At 40.5% G+C, this 25,915-nt stretch overlaps 1 protein-coding gene across 1 annotated transcript in view; it reads left to right on the top strand.

The window, feature by feature from the left end:
* The window catches only part of LOC129709771 (uncharacterized), a 70,694-nt gene that overhangs the window by 36,413 nt on the left and 8,366 nt on the right, over window positions 1–25,915 (top strand). The window contains exons 5-7 of the mRNA XM_055656342.1: window positions 8,165–8,383; window positions 15,003–15,082; window positions 24,428–24,593. Coding sequence (XP_055512317.1) covers window positions 8,353–8,383; window positions 15,003–15,082; window positions 24,428–24,593 — 277 coding nt within the window. The 5' untranslated portion in view covers window positions 8,165–8,352. The remainder of the gene's footprint in view (window positions 1–8,164; window positions 8,384–15,002; window positions 15,083–24,427; window positions 24,594–25,915) is intronic.

Consider the following 25,915-nt stretch of genomic DNA (forward strand, 5'->3'; position numbering starts at 1 on the left):
CTCAGATATGGGAGTAAACTAATAAGCTTCTTTATTCCAGGACGCCACCTTGAGTCTGCCCCAGCACATGTGTCCCCTCGCACAAGACATAACGTATGCTAATTATATCACATACACGACACTGCTCCCCCTTTAACTTGGAGGCGGATAATACCATGTCAATTACATTAAATATAATTGATTAACAAACTGTTGCAAAATTGCATTATTACAGTCATCTTACATTACATCCTCATAACTGTAATAATCGTATCTAAACTTAGCACATAATTTTTCATTCCACTCATCTTCCTTAAACCAAATACATTACCCCTTGCTTTATGTGTTATAATTTTCCATTCCTTTATGTGTAAATTGCGAACACTTTCGAATTGCTCTAGCTCTGCCTGTATCTCGGCTTCTTCCCTTTTTAAATGTCCTAATCTAATTTTCAAATTTCTTCCTGTTCATGATATTCTGCCTTTCATTTTCTGGTTCATGTATTTACTTTGTTTTCCTCTTTGTAGGTGGGATCTGATCCATGGCTGCAAGTTTTCGTTTTCTAGCAGCTTCCTCTGCATTTTCCATTCGCTGCGTATTTTTCTGCTCTTGTTGTTTAATGAGATTCTGCAATGCATAACGGTGCAGGCTCGAAGGGCCGAATGGCCTACTCCTGCACCTAATTTCTATTTCTATAACCATTTGTCCATTGCTCAGTGAAGGAGGCTTCATGCTAGACTATAGTGAAGTGTCCTAATCGCAATCGGTCCTGCATACTTTTGTCCTGACCGACAAGCCTCTCTTCTTTAGACTTTTGTATTAACAGCTTTTTGCTCATTGTCACACCTTTATTTAACCATTCTTTGTATCGTTTAAGCCTTTTCTGTTGTTCATCTATTTGTCTTCTTAAATCACCTTTCTGGTTATTCATCAAGAAGTAGGATTTATATTGTCTTTGCAATACAACAGTGGCTTTGATTTGCGCTGTGTTAAGATTTCTTACTATATAAGCACGGTAGTGAGACTGCACTACAACTGCTGTATAATTCAGTTTGAGGAAGTCTCTCCTATATCCTTTTGTATCGTTTCAGCCTTTTCTGTTCTGCATCTATTTGTCTCCTTAGGTCTTTCCTATACCAACTTATACAAAGTACTGACTGAACTTTTACAGTAGCCCTCTTTTGCTTAACCCACTGCCTAACCACCATACTCTTGTAGGTAGCCTGAATGGTAATAGTTGCATACCTCATTGACTGATATTGCACAAACTGGGAATGCCCTATTTTGCATGCTTTGTACCATCTCTGGATTGAAATGACTGCTTGTCGCACAACTCTGTAGCGTACCCTTAATCACGGTATCACGGTATGCAGCTTCCAGAATGACGACAGCCGCCTTTTGCATCAAGAAATGTTTTCTTGTAATGCACATCATTAAGACTAACTTAATATGGCATGCTGCCTTGATTTTCTCAACCAATTCTCTGGCTTTAATCCCGCGATAGAAGGCCTGAATACAAACGACTGCTTTTCTCAAACTATTATAATGTCTCACTTGGACATTTCTTATCTGGCAAGCTCTCTATAGTTGCTGTACCGCAATGGCAGACCAGCGTAGTTTCTTGAAAGACTGACACTGTTTATGCATCTGATTATAAGTCTGTATGACCTTGGCAGATTTGTGCATGCACCGTAATTGCTTTCGAACCAGCATTCCTCGGTAGGCAGCCTGAAGCAGTACAACGCTTCTGCGTACCTTTATGTAAGTCTTGCGATAACTTTCTATTTGAAGGTGTGCCCTATAATGGGTTTGTACTATTATAGCTGCCCTGTATGGACGGTATACTCTCTGCCTTCTAAATGCTGCTTGTATTACTGTTGCCGCCTTCTGTTTGTTCCGGATCTCTCTCCATACCTTCATACCCCTAAATGCAACTTGAATAGTTAGGGTTGCCCTCTGGATGGCAATGTCTCTTTGCATTTGACTTTTGTCCCTTTGCCTTTGACCTTTTGCACTTGACTTTCGTCACTTGGCACTTGACTTTTGTCACTTTGCCCTTGACTTTTGTCACTTTGCACCTCCCGTTTGTCTTTTGAGGGACTCCCTGCCCCTCTCGGATTCTCCAGAGCTTCTCCCAAGGATACCGCTGCTGCTGGCCACTCCGAATCTCCGCTGCTACCGCTGGCTCATCCGTTGCTGTTGCCTCCGCTATTTCACCGCTGACTCACCTGCCAAGTCGACTCTGCGGCGCAGCCTCACTCTGCTGGCTCCCGCTGCTGGTCCCGCTGCTCAGCTCGTCGTTGACTCTCCGGCCCAACTGGCTGCTGCTAGACCCACTGCTCGGCTTGTCGATGGCTCCACGGCTCGTCTCTGCTGCTGGTCCCGCTGCTCGGCTCGTCGCTGGCTCTCCGGCCCGCCTGGCTGCTTTGCTCGTCGGGACTGTCCCGCAGTCGGGGGCTGGGTAAGCGCTGTGTCCCGCTTCTCTCGCGGGGACCCACTTCTCTCTCGGCCGGCTTTCTCTTGCTTCGTCTCATGCGACCAGGCTTGCTCTCATGACCGTGCTGACTCTGCTCCCGGCCGGGCTGAAGACTCGGTTTTCATTGGTGGGATCTCCGGACCTGTCCATGGCCTACATGGTACTGGGCCCTCACCCGACGTTTGTGGCTATTACTGGGGCTGGCTGTGGGTTACACAACCATGGAAAATGTTCAAAGTTGGTGGCGGTCACCGGACTTGTCCGTGGCCTACACGGTACATGGCACTGGAACTCACTTGAAATTGGTGGCGGCTGCTGTGCCTCTTCTGCCCCTTTGCCGTGGCTGCACGGCCCTGGAAAGCGTTCCACGTAAGTTGACCGTCGCTGTCCTGCTGGTTAGGCTTCCAGCTTTCGGCTGCGTTCTTCGGTGACACTTACTTACACTTGTTTTCCTTGCGCTTTTGCTTCCCGTTCCGACCTTTCTTTTCTTTGGCGCCAATTCAAAACCATTTGGTGCCAAATCATTTTGCTTGGGGCCGTTCCACTTTGTTTCCAAACACAACCTCTTCTTTTTAACTTTTTGTTTCTTGACAGCCCTTCTTCTTTCCTTTTCTGTTCTTTTATCCTCGTCGCCAATTGTGTGTTCTGGGGTAACAATTCACCTAAAACTTAACTGTACAAAGACTATTCAGTTTGAGGAATTCGACAAAGAAAACTTAGTCTAAAATGTGTAACAATCCGAAGGACGACATCTTGCCACGTAGACACAACATAGAGATAGCCTGACAAACTCACCGGCTTGTACAGCTGCAGGCCTCTCATGTCCAGCTCGCAAACAACTGGACACAACTCCATATTTACTGTTTAAACTGTTAAACAATACTGTGTGTTGCAAAACAGTCCTTCTTTCCTTCTTTGTTAAAGAGGGAACTGCAGATGCTGGAGAATCGAAGGTTACACAGAAAAGCTGGAGAAACTCAGCGGGTGCAGCAGCATCTATGGAGCGAAGGAAATAGGCAACGTTTCGGGCCGAAACCCTTCTTCAGACTGATCAGGGGTGGGGGTGGGTGGGGACAAGAAAGGGAAAAGGAGGAGTAGCCGGAAGGCTGGAGGGTGGGAGGAGACAGCAGGGGAGCTGAGGAAGGGGAGGAGACAGCAAGGAATACCCCGCATACCCCGCAACACTGCTCTCTCTCCCCATCCCCGCACTCGCAACAAGGGCCGAGTCCCCCTAGTCCTCACCTTTCACCCCACCAGCCATCACATACAAAAAATAATCCTCCGTCAGTTTCGCCACCTCCAACGTGACCCCACTACTGGCCACATCTTCCCATCTCCCCCCATATCTGCCTTCCGCAAAGACCGCTCCCTCCATAACTCCCTTGTCAATTCTTCCCTTCCCTCTCGGTCCACCCCCCCCCCGGGCACTTTCCCTTGCGGCCGCAGCAGATGCAACACTTGTCCCTTTACCTCCCCCCTCAACTCCTTTCAGGGACCCAAGCAATCGTTCCAGGTGCGACAGAGGTTTACCTGCATCTCTTCCAACCTCATCTATTGCGTCCGCTGCTCTAGATGTCAGCAGATCTATATCGGTGAGACCAAGCGGAGGTTGGGCGATCGTTTCGCCGAACACCTCCGCTCGGTCCGCAATAACCTAGCTGACCTCCCGGTGGCTCAGCACTTCAACTCCCCCTCCCACTCCGTCTCCGACCTCTCTGTCCTGGGTCTCCTCCATGGCCACAGCGAGCAGCACCGGAAATTGGAGGAACAGCACCTCATATTCCGTTTGGGGAGTCTGCACCCCGGGGGCATGAACATCGACTTCTCCCAATTCTGTTAGTCCTTGCTGTCTCCTCCCCTTCCTCAGCTCCCCTGCTGTCTCCTCCCACCCTCCAGCCTTCCGGCTACTCCTCCTTTTCCCTTTCTTGTCCCCACCCACCCCCACCCCTGATCAGTCTGAAGAAGGGTTTCGGCCCGAAACGTTGCCTATTTCCTTCGCTCCATAGATGCTGCTGCACCCGCTGAGTTTCTCCAGCTTTTCTGTGTAACCTTCTTTCCTTCTTTGTTCTTTTTATCCTCGTCGCCAATTGTTATGTATTTGGGTGCTTGGAACTGACTTAAAATAACACTCAGATACGGGAGTAAACTAGCAAGCTTCTTTATTCCAGGACGCCACCTTGAGTCTTCCCCAGCGCATGCGTACCCTCGCACAAGACATAACATATGCTAATTATATCACATACATCACAAATACGTATCTTGGTAAATGGTGTCTAAAAGCGGATTCCTTCCTCTTTTAGGATGCTTTTAACATGTTTATATGCCATACGTTGTTGTACTACAGCGGTAGTATAGTCATGGTCAAAAAACAACATTCGTTCTCCAAGTTGGATCTTCTTTTGCCATGCCTGCTTGAGAACCATCTCTTTAACTTTAAACTGGAGAAAGTGGACAATTATGGATCTTGGAGGGGCTGGGCCAGATTTACGTTTAAGCTTCACAAGTTTAAGCTTAGAGCCTCGAGATCTAGGGTGGCCTCGGCAGGTCCGGATTTACCTATAGGCTTCATAGACTGATGCCTAGGGCCTCAAAATCTAGGGGGCCTACGGCCAAGGTGTTTTTTTTCCCGTAGTAAAAAAAATCCAGAGAAAAAAAAATTGGAGAGCTATCAGCGTTTCCACTTTGAAGGAAATTACCCTAAATTCTGGTCCCGGCCCGCTGGAAGTTTTGAGGGGAAAAAATTGTGACCATCCGCGCCTGTACAGTTGGGGGAAGCAGGTGACGCGGTAGCGACACAAAATGACGCTGTCTCTCCACGTGTGCGCAGTGGGCCCGGGCAGGTTCAGATCTCCATTTGCACGCCACACAATCATCTCGATGCCTCGTGTCTACCAAAGATATTCCGTGGTTACTCCAGGTAAGTAGTGGAATATTGCGTTGCGGGAGTGCCCGTGTCTCCGGGCCGGGGGGGGGGGGGGGGGGGGGGGGGGGGGGGGGGGGGGGCTGCGATGTCTGTGGCGCGGAGTCGGAACCTCGCTGCGTTGGAGGGAGAGAGAGAGGGATGTGAGAGAGGGAAAGGTAGGGTTGAGACAGAGGGGGGGAGAGAGGGGAAGGGGGGGAGGAGGAGGGGGAGAGAGATGGGGAGGGAAAGAGAGGTAGAGGGAGAGGAAGGGGGAAGGAGGAGGGGGAGTGGGAAGGGGGGGCTATCTTTAGTGAGATTTCAAAATTAAGGTAGGTTTTAGAGCAATTATATTTTCTCCTCCATATGAATAATATCAAACAATTGGAACAGCTTTCTTTTCCTTGATAACAATACTGAAAAATATGTATTCCATAGTTTGCGCCTTTCATTTTGCATCATATTTTTAATATGCACACACTAACACAGTCGAACAGTAACAGGCAAACAAATCAACACACAAAACATTTTCTAAAAAAAGGTTTTATTTATTGCAAACACAGTATTTTATTTGCAGTGTTTTCATGCTCCTTTATAACATTTTACAGTACAACTTGGTTATTAAAACAAGGACAGCTTCAATTCTTGATTTAAAAAAATGTATACAACAATGACCCCAATTATCCCATTCCAACTACTCATTACTCTTGACTCAACCCAAATTATTTCTGAAATATTGGTCATAAACTTGGTGCAAAAATGCTCCAAAATAAGGCTCAGAGTGCACCAGAGAGCATATAAAACCCCAGAGCTTCCAGGGCCCTTAAGTGGGCTCAGGACCCCGGCTGCAAGGGTCTTTGAGCTTTGCACTTATTTCACATAACATTTTATGTAATCCTGCCATGTCACCCCCCTTTTTGAAAAGCATCATACAGGCCTGGTGTATAATATTTTTGACACTCATAGGCCTTTCTTACATATGCTGTCACAACGCACTGTAGTCTCTAGACAACATTTCATAATTTTCCTTGCCCTCCATTTCAGAATAATAGTGTTTTAAGCCGATAACTCAACACTAGCACTAGCAATAAATAAAAAGCGCAGCTTTCCAGCCCTTATCTCATCGTCCACGCTCAACTGTACATCGGTGTCAATCTGGTGCACTCTTCCATCTTCCTCTCTCATCGGGGGGGGGGGGGGGGGGGGGGGGGGGGGGGGGGGGGGGGAGGGGCCTTACAAGTGGAATAGCCTAGGGCCTCTCTTCATCTAAATCCAGCCCTGCGGAGGGGAGCTGTGGCTTGGTTTCTGTACCTGGGATCTGTGTGCTCGTTGAATATGTAAATCTGTCATTTCAGAGATTGACATTTCACTTCTGAGCAGTTTCTCCACAAACTGAGGTACTGAGCTACCTTCCACACCCTCCGGCACACCGTATATTTGCAGATTATTTCTTTGGGATCTGGACTCCAGATCGTTCAATTTGTTGACAAGTAACTTCTGGTCTTTCAGTGTTTCTTGGAGTATGGTGTTTGCAGCGACACTCTATGTTTCCAGCTCCTCTATTCGGGTGGCGGCTTCCTCCGTTTTCTTTGGTCTTGTATTGCTTGTGCATTTGCTGCCATCTGATGATTCATTTCATGTTTAAATTCGACCAGCTCTTCTCTCATATTACCGCTTGAAATCGCCTTTGAATGATGTGAAGTCCGCTTTTAATTATTTTCTCAAGTTGCTGATTTGTGTACTTATGCTTTTTAATCCCTCATGAAGGGCCTCTGTTACATCGTCTCCACCAGCCTGTTTGTTTTTGTCTTCGTCTGTGTCGCTTCAAGCCTGTCCTTCTGTTTCTTGCTTTTCTAGCATCTTTTCTTGCATCTTTCTGCTCTTTGTTTTGACTCCCCCACTCGTACTGTACTCATTAAAACACAAATACTAGCTTACTTTGAATTTAGGGGAGGTCTATTTATCCGACTGTACGGAGCTCTCTGTCAAATCAGCCATCATGCTCTGCCCGCTTGATTACATTCTTCTCCCTACCATTCTCTGTGAAGATCACCTCCCAAAATACAACACCTCATACGAATCAGCATTAAACTCCATTAGCCTTTCTACAGCCCACTTACTCAGCTGATCAAAAGCCTACTGTAATTTTTGATAACCATGTTTGATACCACCCAGTTTAGTGTCGTCTGCAAACAATCATGCCTTGTATATTCCCATCCCAATTGTTGGTATAAACCACAAACAACAATGGGCCAGCACCAATCCCAGAGGCACACCACTTGTCACAGGCCTCCAGTCTGAAAAGCACCTGCCTCTGCTTCCTTCCATTGTATTCAGTCCGCTAGCTCACCCTGGATTGCATGTGATCTAATCTTCATACCACGTGGAACCTTATCAAAGGTCTTGGTGAAATCTATAGAGACAACAATCTATGGCATTGCCCTTGTTAATCTTTTTGGTTACCTATTTTAAAAACAATCAAATTCGTAAGACATACAAAACCGTGCTGTCTATTCCTAATCAGCGCTTGTCTATCCAAATGCATATATATTTTATCCCTCAGAAACCTCTCCAGTAACTTGCCTTTCACAAATATTAGTCTCACTAATCCATAATTCCAAGGTCTTTCCTTGTAGCCCTTCTTAAATAAGACACATTAGCCACCCTCCAGTCATCTGGCACCTCATCCATGTCTAACAATGATTCACATATCTCAGCCAGGGCTTCTGCAATTTTATAAATTAATTTAAAATGTGTTGCATCTTCAGGCAGATTACTGACATATTTGTTGTTACTCATATATGTTTCAGTGTATCACAATCCAAAAAAAAGTGTCCGCCTGGAAGCAGATTTCTACACAAATAAGTGTAATAACAACGAGATTACTAAGTTTGAGAAACAATTGCAGAAGCAGTTAGAAGATGCTGTCCAGGACTTGCAGTGTGAGGTGCACCACTGGAATTCTGCCTGCCACAGTATCAAGCCCTCAAAAACACCAATGAGCCATATATTTAATTTTCAATTCATTGGTAAGTAAACTTTGTTTCAAATAAATGCAGTTTCAGCTACATACTTCATAAGATTGAAATTAGGCTCAGTGAAAAACAAGAATGATTTTGGGAATGAGTGGGTTTGCATATTATGGGATAGAGTGGATGTGGAAAGGATGTTCCCACTGGTGGGAGAGTCTCGGACCTGAGACTCAGAACTCTTCATAGCCTCAGAATTAAAGGGTGCTTTTAGAACGGAGGTGTGGAGGAACTTCTTTAGTCAGAGGATAGTTAATCTGTGGAACTGATTGCGGGCTGTGGAGGCCAAGTCGGTGGATATTTTTCAAGCAGAGTTAGACAAATTCTTGATTAGAATGGGTGTCAAGGGTTATGGGGAAAAGGCAGGAAAATGGGATTAGGAGGCAGAGATCAGCCACGATTGAATGGTGGAGTAGACTCGATGGGCTGAATGGCCTAATTCTACTCCTATAACGTGAATTTGAAATATATAATAATTTTATTGTAATTGAAGTAATAATTTTCTCCTGCAATGTTACATTTTTCCTTCATAAAGATGTGGCGGCATAGTCCGATACAGTTTCACACACCTGATGATTTGCACACGCAGCTGTAGGCTGCTTAAGACTAAATAGCTGAATTTGTTCACAAGCAACATATGGTCCAACATCAGTAGACATTTGCATAATAATAGGATGCCTTAAAGTGAAGCCATAAATAAAATTATCTGGGTGATTGTCCAACAGAACAATAACTTTCAAATATTCAATACCTTTAATGTAGTGAAATGTCCAATGGCAGCTCAGTAATAACTATACAAGTATTTCTTAAATAATTGTGTAATCACAACTATTAATAAATCTAAAAAATCTTTGATAGAAATAACCAATTTACCAATTAACACATTGTAATTTACTCGTTTCCTTTAATGATCTGCAAAATCTTACAACATCTTGTAAATCCTGTGAGTCATTTCGCAAAGCTAACAGCTCATTAGAAAAATTGCAGTCTGTGTAGATGGTGTGGAATCGTAAATTGTACCCACTGTGCATGGCATTCTTTCCTGTGAGGCAGTAAAACGTGGCATTCGACTTGAGCAATGAAGAAGTGTGGCACTGAGGGTGCATAATACTTTTTGATTGGCTATTTTTTTTTAAGCCTGCATTTGCTTTTTTAAGATGCAAAACGTGATGTGAAAATACAATGTTCTTCTGGTTGAATATGTGTATGAATGATTAAGAATAAATTAATGTATAATTGTGATTAATAAATCTAAAAAACTTTGATAGAAATAACCAATTTACCAATTAACACATTGTAATTTACTCGTTTCCTTTAATGATCTGCAAAATCTTACAACATCTTGTAAATCCTGTGAGACTTTTCGCAAAGCTAACAACTCATTAGAAAAATTGCAGTCTGTGTTGATGGTGTGGAATCGTAGAATGTACCCACTGTGCATGGCATTCTTTCCTGTGAGGCAGTAAAACGTGGCATTCGACTTGAGCAATGAAGAAGTGTGGCACTGAGGGTGCATTGATTGATTTGCTTTTTTTAGATGAGGCATTGAACTAAAACTCATATTTGTTAAGATGGAGAAAAAGAATCCAAGGACTTCAAAAAGAAATATGTGACCTTTTCCAATCTATTCAACAACTTACCTCCCTTCAAGGCCAGCAGTAAAACAAAATTCACATTTTCAAAAAACAAATGAAAAACTGTAAATTCTAGAAAACTAGAATGAAAACGGTTACTCAGCAGGTTAAGCAACATCTGTGAAATGAAAGAGTTAATATTTTACATTGATGAACTTTCTTCAAAACTGGGAAAAGTTAGTAATCAAACATGTTTCAAATTGCAGAGAAAGAGAGGATAGAGAGAACAAAAGGGAAGTCCTAGATAGGAGAATTTCTAAATGACACATGCGATGATAGTGGCAAAGGCTTGTTAATAACAGCTGATTTGTCTGAACGAGATGTAAATTAAAGAAGATGACTGAAAGCAAAGAACATATTTTCTGTCTTGTAACCTGCAGGCAGAGGCTGCTGTATTTGAATATAAAGATAATGTACATTGTACTCAAGAAGTATTTCCTTAGGTCAATAGCATTTACAAAATTCCGAGAGTGTGAAAACCATAATAAACATAGAAGTTCTTAAAAGTTCTTAAAATCTTTTCGTCTAGCTAGTTTTTCTGAAACTACTTATGGAACAGAATAATAATGCAACTAAATTGTTTTCTTTTTTTCTGTGGAGAAAAAAACCTTAAAAGTAGATGAAAATTTCAGGCTGCAGAAATTTCAGCGGGTAAAAGACATTATATTCCTAAATTATTACCCACGTGCCCATTGTCGGGAAACAGATTTCATTTAAAAAAAATATTTAAACCAGAAAGCCAGGTTTATTGGAGATTTAGCTGCACATAATGCATATAATTCTGACCATCGATCTGATTAATCAGAAAATCATTTGTAAATACCTGATTTTGAAAACCACACACTGTAACATATTTTGAAATGACCATTATTTGTGTAATTGTGCCACCAGTGTACTCCAATATTTTAGACATACAGCATGGTAATAGGCCTTTCAGACCACCAAGTTCATGCCAGCCATCAATCACCTGCTATATTATCTCACTTTCCCAACCATTCCCTATACACAAGGGGCAATTTACAGAGACCAATTAACCTACAAACTTGTACGTCTTTGGATAGTGGGAGGAAGCTGGAGCACCCAGGGAAAACCCACATGGTCACAGGGAGAACGTACAAATTCCGTACGGACAGCACCCATAGTCAGGATCAAACCTGGGTCTCTGGTACTGTAAGGCAGCAGCTCTACTGCTGCACCACTGTGCCGACCACTATATTGCATTGCAAATTTTCTCTTGTTTGGGACAAATAATCACGTATATCTCAATATGATATTGTTCGTTCCAGAATAAACCTACAATTTACAAATGGAATCAAGGGATATTGGGAGAAAGCAGGAATGGGGTACCGATTTTGGATGATTAGCCATGATCATATTGAATGGCGATGCTGGCTCGAAGGGCCGAATGTCCTTCTCTTGCGCCTATTTTCTATGTTTCTATTTACATATCATGAGGAAACAATGGCATATTGCAATTTGGTGAATGATGCTAGTAACCCCACAGTTACAGTGCCCTCCATAATGTTTGGGACAAAGACCCATTATTTATTTATTTGCCTCTGTACTCCACAATTTGAGATTTGTAATAGAAAAAATCACATGTGATTAAAGTGCACATTGTCAGATTTTAATAAAGGACATTTTTATACATTTTGGTTTCACCATGTAGAAATTACAGCAGAGTTTATACATAGTCCCCCCCCACCCCCCCATTTCAGGGCACCATAACGTTTGGGACACATTTTGGTTTCACAGGTGTTTGCAATTGCTCAGGTGTGTTTAAATGCCTCCTTAATGCAGGTTTGAGAGAGCGCTCAGCTCCTAGTCTTTCCTCCAGTTTTTCCGCCACCTTTGGAAACTTTTATTGCTGTTTATCAACATGAGGACCAAAGTTGTGCCAATGAAAGTCAAAGAAGCCATTATGAGACTGAGAAACAAGAATAAAACTGTTAGAGACACCAGACAAACCTTAGGCATACCACAATGAACTGTTTGGAACATCCTTAAGAAGAAAGACTGCACTGGTGAGCTTACTTATCACAAAGGGACTGGCGGGGATTTGTCAATGACCACTGTCTGCAGAAAACTTCATGAACAGAAATACAGAGGTTACATTGCAAGATGCAAACCACATATAGTCGCTAAATAGGATGGCCGGGTTACAGTGTGGCATAAAGTGTCGGGTGGGCGGCGCGACTCACGCCGCAGCGGCCTCTGCAGTCCGCCTGTCGTTTTTTTTGTTTTTTGTCTCGTTTGTATGTAGTTTTTATTTATTTTTTAAACTGAGTATGTGTGTGGGGGGCAGGGGGTGGGGAAACTTTTTAAAATCTTTCCCCTGCACGGAGAACCCAACCTTTTCTCTGTCGGGTCTCCGTTGTCGTTGGGGCCGAGCACCGTGGAGCGGCCTCCAACAGGAATGACCTGGGGCTCCAGTCGCGGAGTTGCGGACTTACCCACCATCGTGGTGCTGCCCGAGTTCGGAGCTGTGGTGGCGAGCTGCTGCGGCCCGACCCAGGAGATTCGGAGGCTCCAACCGCAGGTCTGGTGGACAGTGACACCGGGAGCCCGCGGGTCCCTGCTGGGAGACCGCTTTTCGGGGCTTCTGCAACGGTGACTTCTCTCGCCCGAGTTGCGGGGTTGAGGATGACCTGGAGCGGGGCCTTATATCGCCCAGCGCGACTTTAAATGGCCGCGGGACTTGTTAGCGCACGCCGGGAGCTCCAACGCCAAGACCAGGAGCGCGGCCTTGCATCACCCGGCACGGCTTTATAATTGCCGCTGGACTTATTTACCATCGCCCACTGGGGGCTTTGACTCTGATATCGGGAGGAGAACGAGGAGTGCAGGGGGGAGATAAGACTTTGCCTTCCATCACAGTGAGGAGGAGATTCACTATGATGGATGTTCGTGTAAATTGTGTTGTGTCTTGGTTCTTCTTCGTGTTTGTATGACTGCAGAAACCAAATTTCGTTTGAACCTCTGGGTTCAAATGACAACAAATAAATTGCATTGTATTGTATTATATTGTAAAAGAGCAACCACAGTTCAGGAAAAAGGGTGTGGACAGATGCAACGAAGATTAGCTTGTATCTGACTGATGGCAAGATCAATGTATGGAGGAGAGAAGGCTGCCCAAGATCCAAAGCATACCACCTCGTCTGTGAAACATGGGGGTGTTATGGCCTGGGCATATATGGCTGTTGAAGATACTGGGTCACTTATCCCCATGGATGATACAACTGCTGATGTCAGTAGCATAATGAATTCTGAAGTGTATTGACACATCCTATCTGCTCAAGTTCAAACAAATGCCTCAAAACTCATTGGCTGGCGGTTCATTCTACAGCAAGACAATAGAAACATAGAAATTAGGTGCAGGAGTAGGCCATTCGGCCCTTCGAGCCTGCACCGCCATTCAATATGATTATGGCTGATCATCCAACTCAGTATCCCGTACCTGCCTTCTCTCCATACCCCCTGATCCCCTTAGCCACAAGGGCCACATCTAACTCCCTCTTAAATATAGCCAATGTACTGGCCTCAACTACCCTCTGTGGGTGAGAGTTCCAGAGATTCACCACTCTCTGCGTGAAAAAAATGTTCTTCTCATCTTCGTTTTAAAGGATGTTCCCCTTTATCCTTAAGCTGCGACCCCTTGTCCTGGACCTGTCAATGATCTCAAACATACTGCTAAAGCAACAAAGGAGTTTTTCAAAGCTAAAATAATGGTCAATTCTTGAGTGGCCAAGTCAATCATCTGATCTGAGCCCAATTGAGCATGCCTTTTATATGCTGAAGATAAAACTGAGGGGTCTAGCCCCCAAAACAAGCATAAGCTAAAGATGGCTGCAATACAGGCCTGGCAGAGCATCACCAGAGAAGACACCCAGCAACTGGTGATGTCCATGAATCGCAGACTTCAAGCAGTCATTGCATGCAAAAGATATGAAACAAAATACTAAACATGACCATATAACCATATAACAAGGGGCAGCTTAAATAGGGGGATCTCGGCTTTACAAGTCCGATGCCGAACAATTTTTTTTTTTCACACTTAGAGTGGTGAATCCTGCACTCGTACCATAAGGGTAGTTGAGGCCAGTTCATTCCCTTCTCATCCATAGTTAGATATGGCCCTTTATTTTAAAATGATCTAATGAACCTGCCTGGACCACTTCCAGGTACGGATACTCATTCCACACCGCCACCACTCTCTGCGTAAAGAAGTTCCCCCTCATATTACCCCTAAACTTCTGTCCCTTAATTCTGAAGTTTCATGTCCTCTTGTTTGATCTTCCCTATTCTCAAAGGGAAAAGCTTGTCCACATCAACTCTGTCTATCCCTCTCATCATTTTAAAGACCTCTATCAGGTCCCCCCTTAACCTTCTGCGCTCCAGAGAATAAAGACCTAACTTATTCAACCTATCTCTGTATCTTAGTTGTTGAAACCCAGGCAACATTCTAGTAAATCTCCTCTGTACTCTCTCTATTTTGTTGACATATTTCTTATAATTGGGCGACCAAAATTGTACACCATACTCCAGATTTGGTCTACCAAATGACTACTTTCATTGACATGATATTGCTGTGTCCCATACATAATGGTGCCCTGAAATGGGGGAACTATGTATAAACACCGCTGTAATTTCTACATGGTGAAACCAAAATGTATAAAAATGGCCTTTATTAAAATCTTACAGTGTGCACTTTAACCATATGTGATTTTTTTTTCTATTACAAATCTCAAATTGTGGAGTACAGAGGCAAATAAATAAATGATAGGTTTATTTATTTATTTATTTATTTATTTATTATTTATTTCTTATTTATTTATTATAGTCCCAAACATTTTGGAGGGCACTATAGATCATTGTTCTTTCTAGGGTGGTTCAATGTCTTTCGATTGCCCTGTTAAGGTGAAGCAATATATTACCTGTTTGAAATAAAGTGAGAATATATAATAAGATAAAAACATCTTTTACAGTGTTTCCATTTGCACTTGGCTGGGCTGATCAGTGCAATGATACATATTGTGACCAACAGTCTGAAGACCGTGTGAAAAAGGTAATATTGTGTTCACCATGGAAGAAATAACCTCATAAAATGAGTTTTTATAATTGCATCATTTACTGTAGTAATCCTACTGTATACAATTTAACATCTGATAGATTAAAATGTGAAATATTGCATTGTACTTTTTATGAACTTTTAGTTTCTCCCCCATATTAATCTTGCTGTCATCTACATGACCATGAAAATTGAAAGCAGTCTTTTGTGCATTTATGCTGATCATATTTGAAATGAATGCTGTTCCAATTTTAATGAATGAATAAGTTTATTGGCCAAGTATGTTCACATACAAGGAATTTGCCTTGGTGCTCCGCTCGCAAGTGACAACATGACATGCAGTGACAATTAAGAATGAGACATGAAACATTAAACATTAATAATAAAACATTATTGATTAAACATGTGAATGGCCAGAGCAAAAGGGGGATACAGATTTTTCGTTATTGAGGAGCTATTACTCGTGGAAAAAAGCTGTTTTTACGTCTGGCTGTGGCAGCTTTGATAGTCCGGAGTCGCCTTCCGGCCGGAAGTGATTCAAAGAGTTTGTGGCCAGGGTGAGGGGGGTCAGAGATGATCTTACCCGCTTGCTTCCTGGCCCTTGCAGTGTACAGTTCGTCAATGGGGCGAAGGTTGCAGTCAACAACCTTCTCAGCTGATCGGAAGATTCGCTGCAGCGTCTGGGTGTCGTGTTGGTGGCTGAGCCAAACCAGACCATGATGAAGAAGGTGAGGGCAGATTCTCCGTATAGAATTGGACCATCATTGCCTGTGGCAGGTTGCGATTCCTCAGCTACTGCAGGAAGTACATCCTCTGTTGTGCCTTTTTGACTGTGGAGTCAATTGTGGCCCCCCATTTAAGATCCTTGGAGATGATGGTTCCCAGGAACTTAAATGAGTTATTTAAAGCACAATGCAGGAGATGTTTTGCAAGAAAGATAGAAACTTTAAAATATCTAAAACCTACTGGATCAGAAAACACAAATCAAATAAAAGATATATTGAAGGGAACCATTGCCAACTTGGTGCTTCTGCTTGGAAGTGATTTGGCTGCATATCATGCATTTTGAGTTGACTTCAGTATGATTTTCCAGATATTTTAATATATACTTTTGTCACTGATGATCATCTTTTAACAGTATAATTCTCCTTCCTAGATGTTCTTTATAAGTTGGTCATTACAGCCTCTATTTTTGATTGTGTAACTCTGAATCTTACACGTAATATTTCTGCTCTTAAAGGGACACTAAACTTTCTGACATCATGGATATTTCCTGCAATAAATGGGATTTAAGGAAAACGATTAATTCTTGGTCACAATTGAAGGTGGTGTTCCAAACTTGGAATTAAATAAAACAAATTATGAACTTTGGGAGTGGTGTATCTAAAAGCAAATAAATATACAAAAATATCACATTTCATTGATTGATAACACATAGTGTAAAAAACAAGGAAAATCAGAGGTCTCAAGAAAATTTAGGCTGGAATTATGTGATCTTTCCTTTGCATTAGATTGCATTTATTTTTTATCGGCAACTACTATTGCAAAATGACTTGTTCAATATAAAGGAACTCACCAATGAAATCAACCATACAGATCTTTTTTAAAGAAGTGTTTAAGAAAATCAGAAATATTTTCCTTGGTATTTGAAATCATCTTGAGATGCAGAAGTTCTTTAACTGTGTATTTAGATTGTTAATTCTTTGATGTTGTGGATTATGCCTAGATTCTTCAAGTTCCACAAAGGTAAAATTGGGAAGAAATCACAAAGATCCAGCTATTTCAAATTAACCTGCATTTACTATATGGATGAGAGAGAAAAAAATGGACAAACAAAAATCATGTGTAACTTGCATTCCATATTGTACCCTTTATTTTCATAGTAATACAGCAAAGATACAATTCCTTCGGCCCAACTCCCTGCTGACTAAGATGCCCATCTAAATTAATCCCGTTTGCCCATGTTTATCCCATATCCCTGTAAAACCTTTATTTTCCAATTATCTGCCCAAATGCCTTTTAAATGTTGTTATTGTACCTGCCTCAACCACTTCATCTGGCAGTTCATTCCCTCTTTGTGGAAAAAGTTACCCCCGAGGTTCCTATCAAATCTTTCCCCTCTTACCTTAAATCTCTGCCCTTGATTCCCCAACCCTGGGAAAAAGGATGTATGCATTTACCCTGACTAATCCCCTCATTACTATAAATTCATCCCTCAATCTCCTACACTCCAAGGATTAAATTCCCAGTCTCTCCAACATCTCCCTATAACTCAGCCCCTTGAATCCTGGCAATATCCTTGTAACTCTTTTCTGCACACTTTCCAGCTTTTTGGGATGGCTTTGTGTTAAACAGCCAAATATTCCTTTCCAATTACAACCATTGTCCAACAATTGTGAGTTCATCCAGGCAATACCTGTACCAAATTATTATTGGTACATGAATGTGAGTGCTGGAGAACAGATTCACTCAGTGTCAGTGGAGGCCCCTCAAATCACAGCAGCAAAATGAAGCTTTCGTCAATTCGAATCTTCACTGATTTTAAAACCTACACCCAGATATTCAGAGATCTCAGGGGATTCCAATTTTTCTGTACAAGCAAAGCAAAGTCACAAACAATTTATGATAAATAGATGTATAGTTTTGTTGTACTTATGTGGGTAAAGACATCCATAACATATCATCAGATTTATTCAGATAACTTGGAACATTCTACAAATTGGAATTAAATTGATCTGTTCACACTTTAGAGGACAGCGACTGCCATTAGAAAAGGGCACTTCTCTTTTATAGACCGAAGATGTGAAAGTAAATTATACCATTTGATTTGATTGCATTTGCATTCCTAATAATGATAATAATCTATGGAGTTAATTATAATTCCTCTTTCTCCCATTGTCTGTCGGGTTCACTTTGATTTTTTCTTTCTCTTTGAGTGGATTAGAGATACGGCGTGGAAATAGGCCCTTCGGCCCACCATTACCACGAAGACCACACCATTCATACTAGTTCTATTCAATTCCAATTTCTCATCCACACTTTACACACTAGGGGCAACTTGCAAATGCTAATTAACCTACAAACCCGCACGTCTTTGAGATATGGGAAGAAACTGGAGCACTCGGAAGAAATCCACACAGACACGGGGAGTATGTACGAATTCCATGCATAGAGCGCACACCATCATGATGAAACTCTGACACTAAGGCAGAAGCCGTGCCACTGTGCAAACCAAATATCATAATTATTTTAAAAATAAACATAAATTCTTCTGCAATTACTGTACCTCTTTCAATCTATATATATATAGCCCAAAAATTTTTTTTTTTTTTAAAGTTGGTTCTATTGTCATAAGTTTTATTTGGGATTATAAGAACCACAGAATAAGTGAAAAACATGTATGTAAATCCAAGACAAATGGAGGATTAGTTTTACCAAATGTTTTATTTTACTTTTGGGCAGTTAATATTAAAAATATGAACTTCTGGTTGGAAGATATGGATCAGCAACCAGACTGGTTAAAGATGGAAAAGGAAGATTGTTTGCCTTTTGAAATTGGCTCGATTCTGTTAGCTCCCACAAAACTGAATAAAAAAACCTATAGTGAAAATCCTATAATATATAGTGGTATACGAATTTGGAAACAATTAAAAAATACTTTAAAATTGGATAATTTATCACTCTTTCTCCCCATTGTAAATAATCCTTCATTTAAACCCTCTGTGTTGGATAAAGGTTTTGTACAATGGAAAAATTATGGAATTAAAAAGGTGGGACATCTTTATAGAAAATGTATTTTTCTTTCATTTCAGGAGTTACAACAGAATTATGGACTACATTCAAATATTGTTTTTAGATATTTACAACCTTAGAGATTATGTTAAATCGCATACACAAGAATATAGAACTAGAGAATCAGAGACTTGAAGAATGTTTGAATAAACATCCTAATACAGATAAATTAATATCTCACATTTATAATACTCTTTTAGATAGTGAGGTCCCGTCGACGGAATTATATAGACAAGCATGGGAAAATGAATTAGACCAACCTATAATGAAAGATATTTGGGATGAAAGTCTACAGTATATACATCAATGCTCGTTAAATGCCAGACATTCTTTAATACAATTTAAAGTACTACATAGACTGCATTACTCTAAAACAAAATTAAATAGAATGTTTCCAAATATCTCCCCTATCTGTGACAAATGTCAATAGTCAGAGGCTAATTTAACACATACTTTTGTAAATTGTATAAAAATTAAAAATTTCTGGACGGATATTTTTAAAATTATTTCTGAAGTTGTTAATATCCAATTGGATCCCGATCCAAAACTAATAATATCAGGAATATCAGAACAAAGCCTAAAACATACAACAAGCCAAATAAATTTCCTTGATTATAGTATATTAATTGGGAAAAAATTAATATTAAAATTTTGGAAAAACCCAACAACCCCCACAATGAAAATGTGGATTATGAAGATGTCAGAAACCTTGCATTTGGAAACAAATAGACTTGTCTTAATTGACAAACCAGAATTATTTTCTAGAATATTGTCTCCATTTATTGATTTTCTGAAAGGGTACGTACATTGGTCCAGCACGGAAGCCTGACTGCAACTTGAATCCAAGATTAGATGAATATTTATGTTTTATAATCTACGGACCTATTTCCTAAACTGTATTATTGGTAATTTATTCTATTTTTTCATCTTTTTCTTTCCTTTCTTTCTATCTATAAATAAAAATAAACAATTAGAAGCAGTGTTAATATGTAATTGATAAACGAGGACCCCAGTTATTTTGATAGCTGGGATCCCAGCTACTAACAATATGTAATTGATAAACAAATTGTGTTTTGATTACGATATGTATATGCTTCTAATAAAAATATTATACAAACAAAAACATAAAAGCTGATTGTATGCAGCAATTATAGCTAGAGATAGAACTTCTAATGGGTTTTTATCAACTCCATTTGTGTGCCCAAAATCTTGCAAGAAAATATCAGTTGTATCTTGTTTAGTGCTCAAGATATACCCCCAAGAACAAGAGCACTGGTGGAATCCATACTAAAAAAAACAGTCATCAAAGCATTAGAAATGTAGAGAGATCTGCAACTGGCAACATTGCTGTGCCAGGAATTTGGCACAAACATTTGCCCTTTCTAGTTTCCCGTGCATACAAATTATCAAGTTCTATTGGTGACAATTATTGAGAATATAATCTTTGTGAAGTAAAATAACTTGCAAACCAGCAAAAAAAATGAAAGTAGTCTATAATATTCATGTAAAGTATGGTGTACTATATGGTCCAATAACCAATGAAAGAAGGATGAACTTCACTGCTTAAGGTTTTAATCAGGTCTCAGTGACTGAATTCATTCAATTTAAAATTACTCACCAGGAATGAGTAGGTTAACCTATGATGAGCGTGGACACTGGGCATGTACTCGCTGGAGTTTAGAAGAATGAGGGGGGACCTCATTGAAACATACAGAATTGTGAAAGGCTTGGATAGAGTGGATGTGAAGAGGATGTTTCCACTAGTGGGAGTCTAGGACTAGAGGCCATAGCCTCAGAATTAAAGGATGTTCTTTTGGTAAGGAGATGAGGAGAAATTTCTTTAGTCAGAGGGTGGTGAATCTGTGGCATTCTTTGCCACAGAAGGCTGTGGAGGCCAAGTCAGTGGATATTTTTAAGGCAGAGATAGATAGATAGATTCTTGATTGGTACAGGTGTCAGAGGTTACGGGGAGAAGGCAGGAGAATAGGGTTAGGAGGTAGAGATAAATCAGATAGATTCAATGGCAGAGTAGACTTGATGGGCCGAATGGCCTATTTCTACTCCTGTCACTTGACCATATGACCTTAAAAGGCATTGTTAAGATTCTGTGCAAAGGAAACTGCTCTGTCACCCTGGAAACTTCAGAGATCTTATTTTAGCAACCCAATTTCATTATCATTCATTCATTCAATCATTCATGCATTCATTCATACATGCAATCATTCATTCATTCATTTCCATCAGTGAACTTGTATAACCTGGAAACATAGAAACATAGAAAATAGGTGCAGGAGTAGGCCATTCGACCCTTCGAGCCTGCACCGCCATTCAATATGATCATGGCTGATCATCCAACTCTTGAACAGCAGAGACTTTTCAATTTAATATTGATATGAAGGAAGGCTGAAGCTGACTGGCTTAAGTTTAACCCTCTGTTGCTTGTTCGGGCTGACCACAGTTTTGTGTAATATTGGTGTCAAGTATCATTCTATTCCAATTGCGTTAACCAAAAATACACCATTTTATTCTACATTATTTCCCATATGCTATCAACCTTAATTGGATGCTGTCTCGGCTACCACGACGTTTAAATTATTCAGTTTACCTATGAGTCTTTCCATTCATCCACAGCCTCATTCCTTTTTTTAACTTCCTTAAGACTTGAATGTCACTCAGTGTCATCTATCCTTTCTCTCTATCCCGCTTTGTATACCTACTTTCTCCACCCAGTATTTCTTGTCAGAGCTAAGAGCCTCTTCCCCCAGAAATGTAATTCCCTTCTCCGTACAATCTGAATGACTCAGCTAGAAAAAGCCTCTTCAAAGTTTGTTTCTTTAAATTTACCTTTGGTTACTTTCTCTTTGCCTATTTTGATTTTTATGATGACCAAGAGACATTACTACATTAAAGGATTCACACAAAGACAAATCTGGCCTTATACAGTCTGCCGGTATGTGAATCCAAACACATAACTTTGTTTTGACTTTGGTGTCACATGATTGACTTTTAACTATCCTTAAAAATAGCTTAACAAAACCCTCAATGCAAGGTCAGTTATGAATGGATATTAAGTACTGATCTTCTCAACAAATCGCACATTCTGTAAAATGAGTGACAAAAGCATTATTGTGTTTAGTTCTGTCATTTATCAATAGCACTTTTTTAAAGGTTGTATGACTTTATTTACCTCTTTGTTCACAGTGAAGCGACGTGTTATATATTTATCTTTATTTATTCTGATTTGCAGTAAAGATTAATTGCAGACAAGGGTTTCTAAGGGAACATATCTATGGATCTTTTCACAGAATCTTATATTAGATGCGTTCTCTAGTCAACAAGAATTGAAGAAAACCCAACAGCGAGGGAATGTCTTGTACATGCAGTAAGGAAAGATCACATATTTTGGCTTTGGCCTGGAGCCTCAAAGGGATGAGCCCCTCTCTGATTTTCCTGGTTGTATAGCTTACTTCAAACCATGGTCTGTAGACCCTAATCTTAAATTTGAAGAATGATGACCAGTCAAGAAAGGTGGGTAATCAATCCTTTACACGTGTCATAAATAATGAAATATTTGCATATTGAGCTATTTTTGAAATGCTAGTAAAACTTACATAAAAGCTATTGATACAGAAATAATCAAGCTGAGGTTGTCTGGCTTCTAGGATAGCCAGGCAATATTGTGTACTGTATTGGCTCTTAGCAGAATGCATGGTCTCGTCTTTGTAACATGGAGTATACAGCACAGAAGCAGGCCATTCCCTCATCCAGTCTCTGCTGGCTTTCTCTGCTCCATTCAGACCACCCTTCCTTACACATAAAAACTATATCAGCATTCCCCAATCGTCTCTTCTCATATACTAGTTTCCCCTCACCTGCATTTATTCTGTAAGGAGGACCACAACAATCATCAAGGAAACAGATCAGGGTCGGGAGAGCTGGGAATTTAGCAGTGTGCAAAGAGATTGATTGGAAAATGCCTTCAGATTAGTGAGAATAAAAGAGGTGTGAATATTATTCTGGTGTCAGAATAGGATTCTGAAATAATTGTTGTTTTCCAGTTTCATTTTTTTCATTTTCAGATACTCTGTTATGCCAAATAATCTGAACCATATCAGAAATGCAATGAATAGACAGAGGTGTTTGTACAATTATCCTTAAAGGCGTTCTACTCCCCTTTAACTAGTTCTACTCCACTTTAACTAAGAAGCATAATTAATCTCTGCTGGTCTGCCTCGAATGGAAGCGTATCCTTTCCTAAATAAGATGACCAAAATTGTACACAGTGATCTAGGTTTGGCCTCACCGACATTCTGTACAATTGTAACAATATTTATCTATTTTTAAATCTCAACTCTTTACAATAAAGGCAAAAATACCATGAGCATTTGAAGAATTAAAATGGAACAAAAGCTGTGAAAACAAAAGCTATGAGTAAAAAACCTATGAGCTGAGAGTAATTAAAGAGTGAGAATACAGGCAAAGGAACATGAAAAAATTCATAGGACTGGATCAGGCTGCCTTCATAGCCTCCATTCCATTCTTTAACCCATTAACCCATTAATCAGACGAGGTCAACAATTTATCCACAGGGGCAACCATACTATCACCCTTTTACAGATATTTCCACTGTCATATCTATCTCTCCTCCACCTCTCTGTAACTTTCCCCCATTCTGGTCAAGGGTGTACGACCTGAAATGTTCACACTGTTCCTCATTTCACAGATGCTGTTTGCTCAGGGTTTTATTTCAGTTTTCTAGCAATTTTAGATCTACAGCAATTTTACTTTCTTACTCATGACACCAAACATGGCTATTGTTTATTGCTATGCATGGCTATTGAAGTTCCAGCTGGCTTCCATCAGGTCAATCCCATTTTCTCATTCCCCCCCCCCCATCTTGTTTTTCCTTTCAGCTCCCCCCCCCCCCCCCCCCCCCCCCCCCCCCCCACCACAACAAAGCCAATTAACCTATCACCATATCTTTGAGATGTGGCAGGAAACAGAAGTATCTGGCGGAAACCTACATGATAATGGAAACTCCATACAGACAGTCCCTGGAGTTGGAAGATAGCAGCACTAACTGCACATACCCACTCAATATGGATTACCTTCTATACTGGATGAAGGAAAGGATGTTTTTTTGGCCTGAAAGTATTTCTATCATCCACAATATGCAATAACCATAAGAAAAGGTACATATAAGCAACCCCTCCCCTCCCCCCCATTAGTTTCGGGCAATGTCCATTTTAAGAGGAGAGATTTACATGGACAAAGCAGGGATCTTTAAAATAAGATTACTTCAAAAATCTATATATTCTGAGACCATACCCAGTTCAGTTAAAAGTTATTGGAGCCACGTTCTCATGCCTATTTTTATTCATGAGATGTCTAATGTCTGTTACTTTACAGAATTTATTACCAGAAAATCTGTTAAAGTCATGTAATTCTTTGTTATCTTAGAAGATGCCATTACTAAGAAAATGAGTGAGAGATATAATAGGTATATCATTTACAATATAATATCATAGGTTTATTTTTGCTCTTCAACAGGCATACATGCGAATCAAGTCTTTCATTGAGGACTACTATCCTTTTAAAAGAAAGTTCCAAAATATTGACTACATTGCCAACTCTCTAAATGGTGTGAAAGTAGATCACTGCAAACCAGGATTTGGCAAAAATATCATAACGAGTATTCACTGTGAAGGGTGCTGTGGTAAGTAATAATTCAACACATAGATTTATAACCAAGCAGCAGAGCAGGCCCTTTCGGCCCAGCACATCCACATCAATCAGTAGGCAACCTTCTGGATTGACCCTATCAACCAGCAGCTGGTCCATGGTCTATACCTAAGTGATTTACTGTAAGTGCTCAACTAAATATTTTCTAAATGCTATCAGTGACCCAGCTTCAACCATTGTCAATAGGCAGTGTGTTCCATTTTTTTTTACCATTCTCTAGGTGAAGAAAGTATCCCTCATATCCCCTCCAAATCTCTTCTCACTAAACCTAGTTGTATTTATCTCAGACAAAGGGGAAAGTTTCCTGTGGTTTATCATATCTATGCTCCTCATAAATTTATAGGCCTCAATCATATATCCTCATAACCTGTTCTGTTCCAAGGAGAAAAAAAAACGATTTTCTCCAGTCTCTCCTTCTAACTGAACTGATCTGTTTAAGATAATATATTTCCATGGTCTTTAAATTTAAGGCCAAAAATCCAACTTTAGACTCAACATGCTGCCAATCCAAATGAAGTTTGTGTGTTTAGTAAAAAGCCACTGTATTTGTATAGAATCAATTGGGCAGTTTTAGTTGGGAGAAGCTATGGGACTTTATTGGAGCTATGTATGAGGCATTCAACTTTGGTTCTTGGTTTGAATGGCTTTTATATTCCTAAAATCAGCAATATTTTTTTTCAATTTTATTATATTAGCTAATTTGAATAAGGTTGATATGGTGTGCAATCACTCAATGTGCAACTGTCTCCCTATCTAAGGAGGATGCAATAATTAGTGCCCAAGTAGCATTCCATGGGTACACCACTAGTCAATGCCATAATTTACTTTCTATTAACTTTTACTTTCTATTTGAAAATAAATTAACAATTTTTATTAATATACTTTGCCCAGCTCCATATGCACTATTACCGTTGACCAATTTCCTGTGTGGGACCTCATTTAAAACTTCTGAACATCCAAATACATCACAACTATTGCTAATGTCCATCTATTCTACTGGTTGAAAACCCAATGAACTCCAGAAGTTAATTGAATTATATTCTCTTGAATTTAGAAGAATATGAATTTATCTCATTAAAACATAAACATTCTACCAGGGTTTGCTAAGGCGGGGGTGGACGATGTTTCTTCTGACTGACATATCGAGAACCAGGGGTTACAGTCTCAAAATATGGGGTCAACGATTCAGGACAGAGATGAGGAAAAATTCCTTTATCTGAAGCCTGGTGAATCTTTGGAATTCTCATGAAAGTTGTGGAGGCTCAGACAGTGAGTACAATCAGGTTAGACGCCATA

This window comes from Leucoraja erinacea, chromosome 2 (assembly GCF_028641065.1).
Source record: "Leucoraja erinacea ecotype New England chromosome 2, Leri_hhj_1, whole genome shotgun sequence".
In the NCBI taxonomy this organism is placed as follows: Eukaryota; Metazoa; Chordata; class Chondrichthyes; order Rajiformes; family Rajidae; genus Leucoraja; species Leucoraja erinaceus.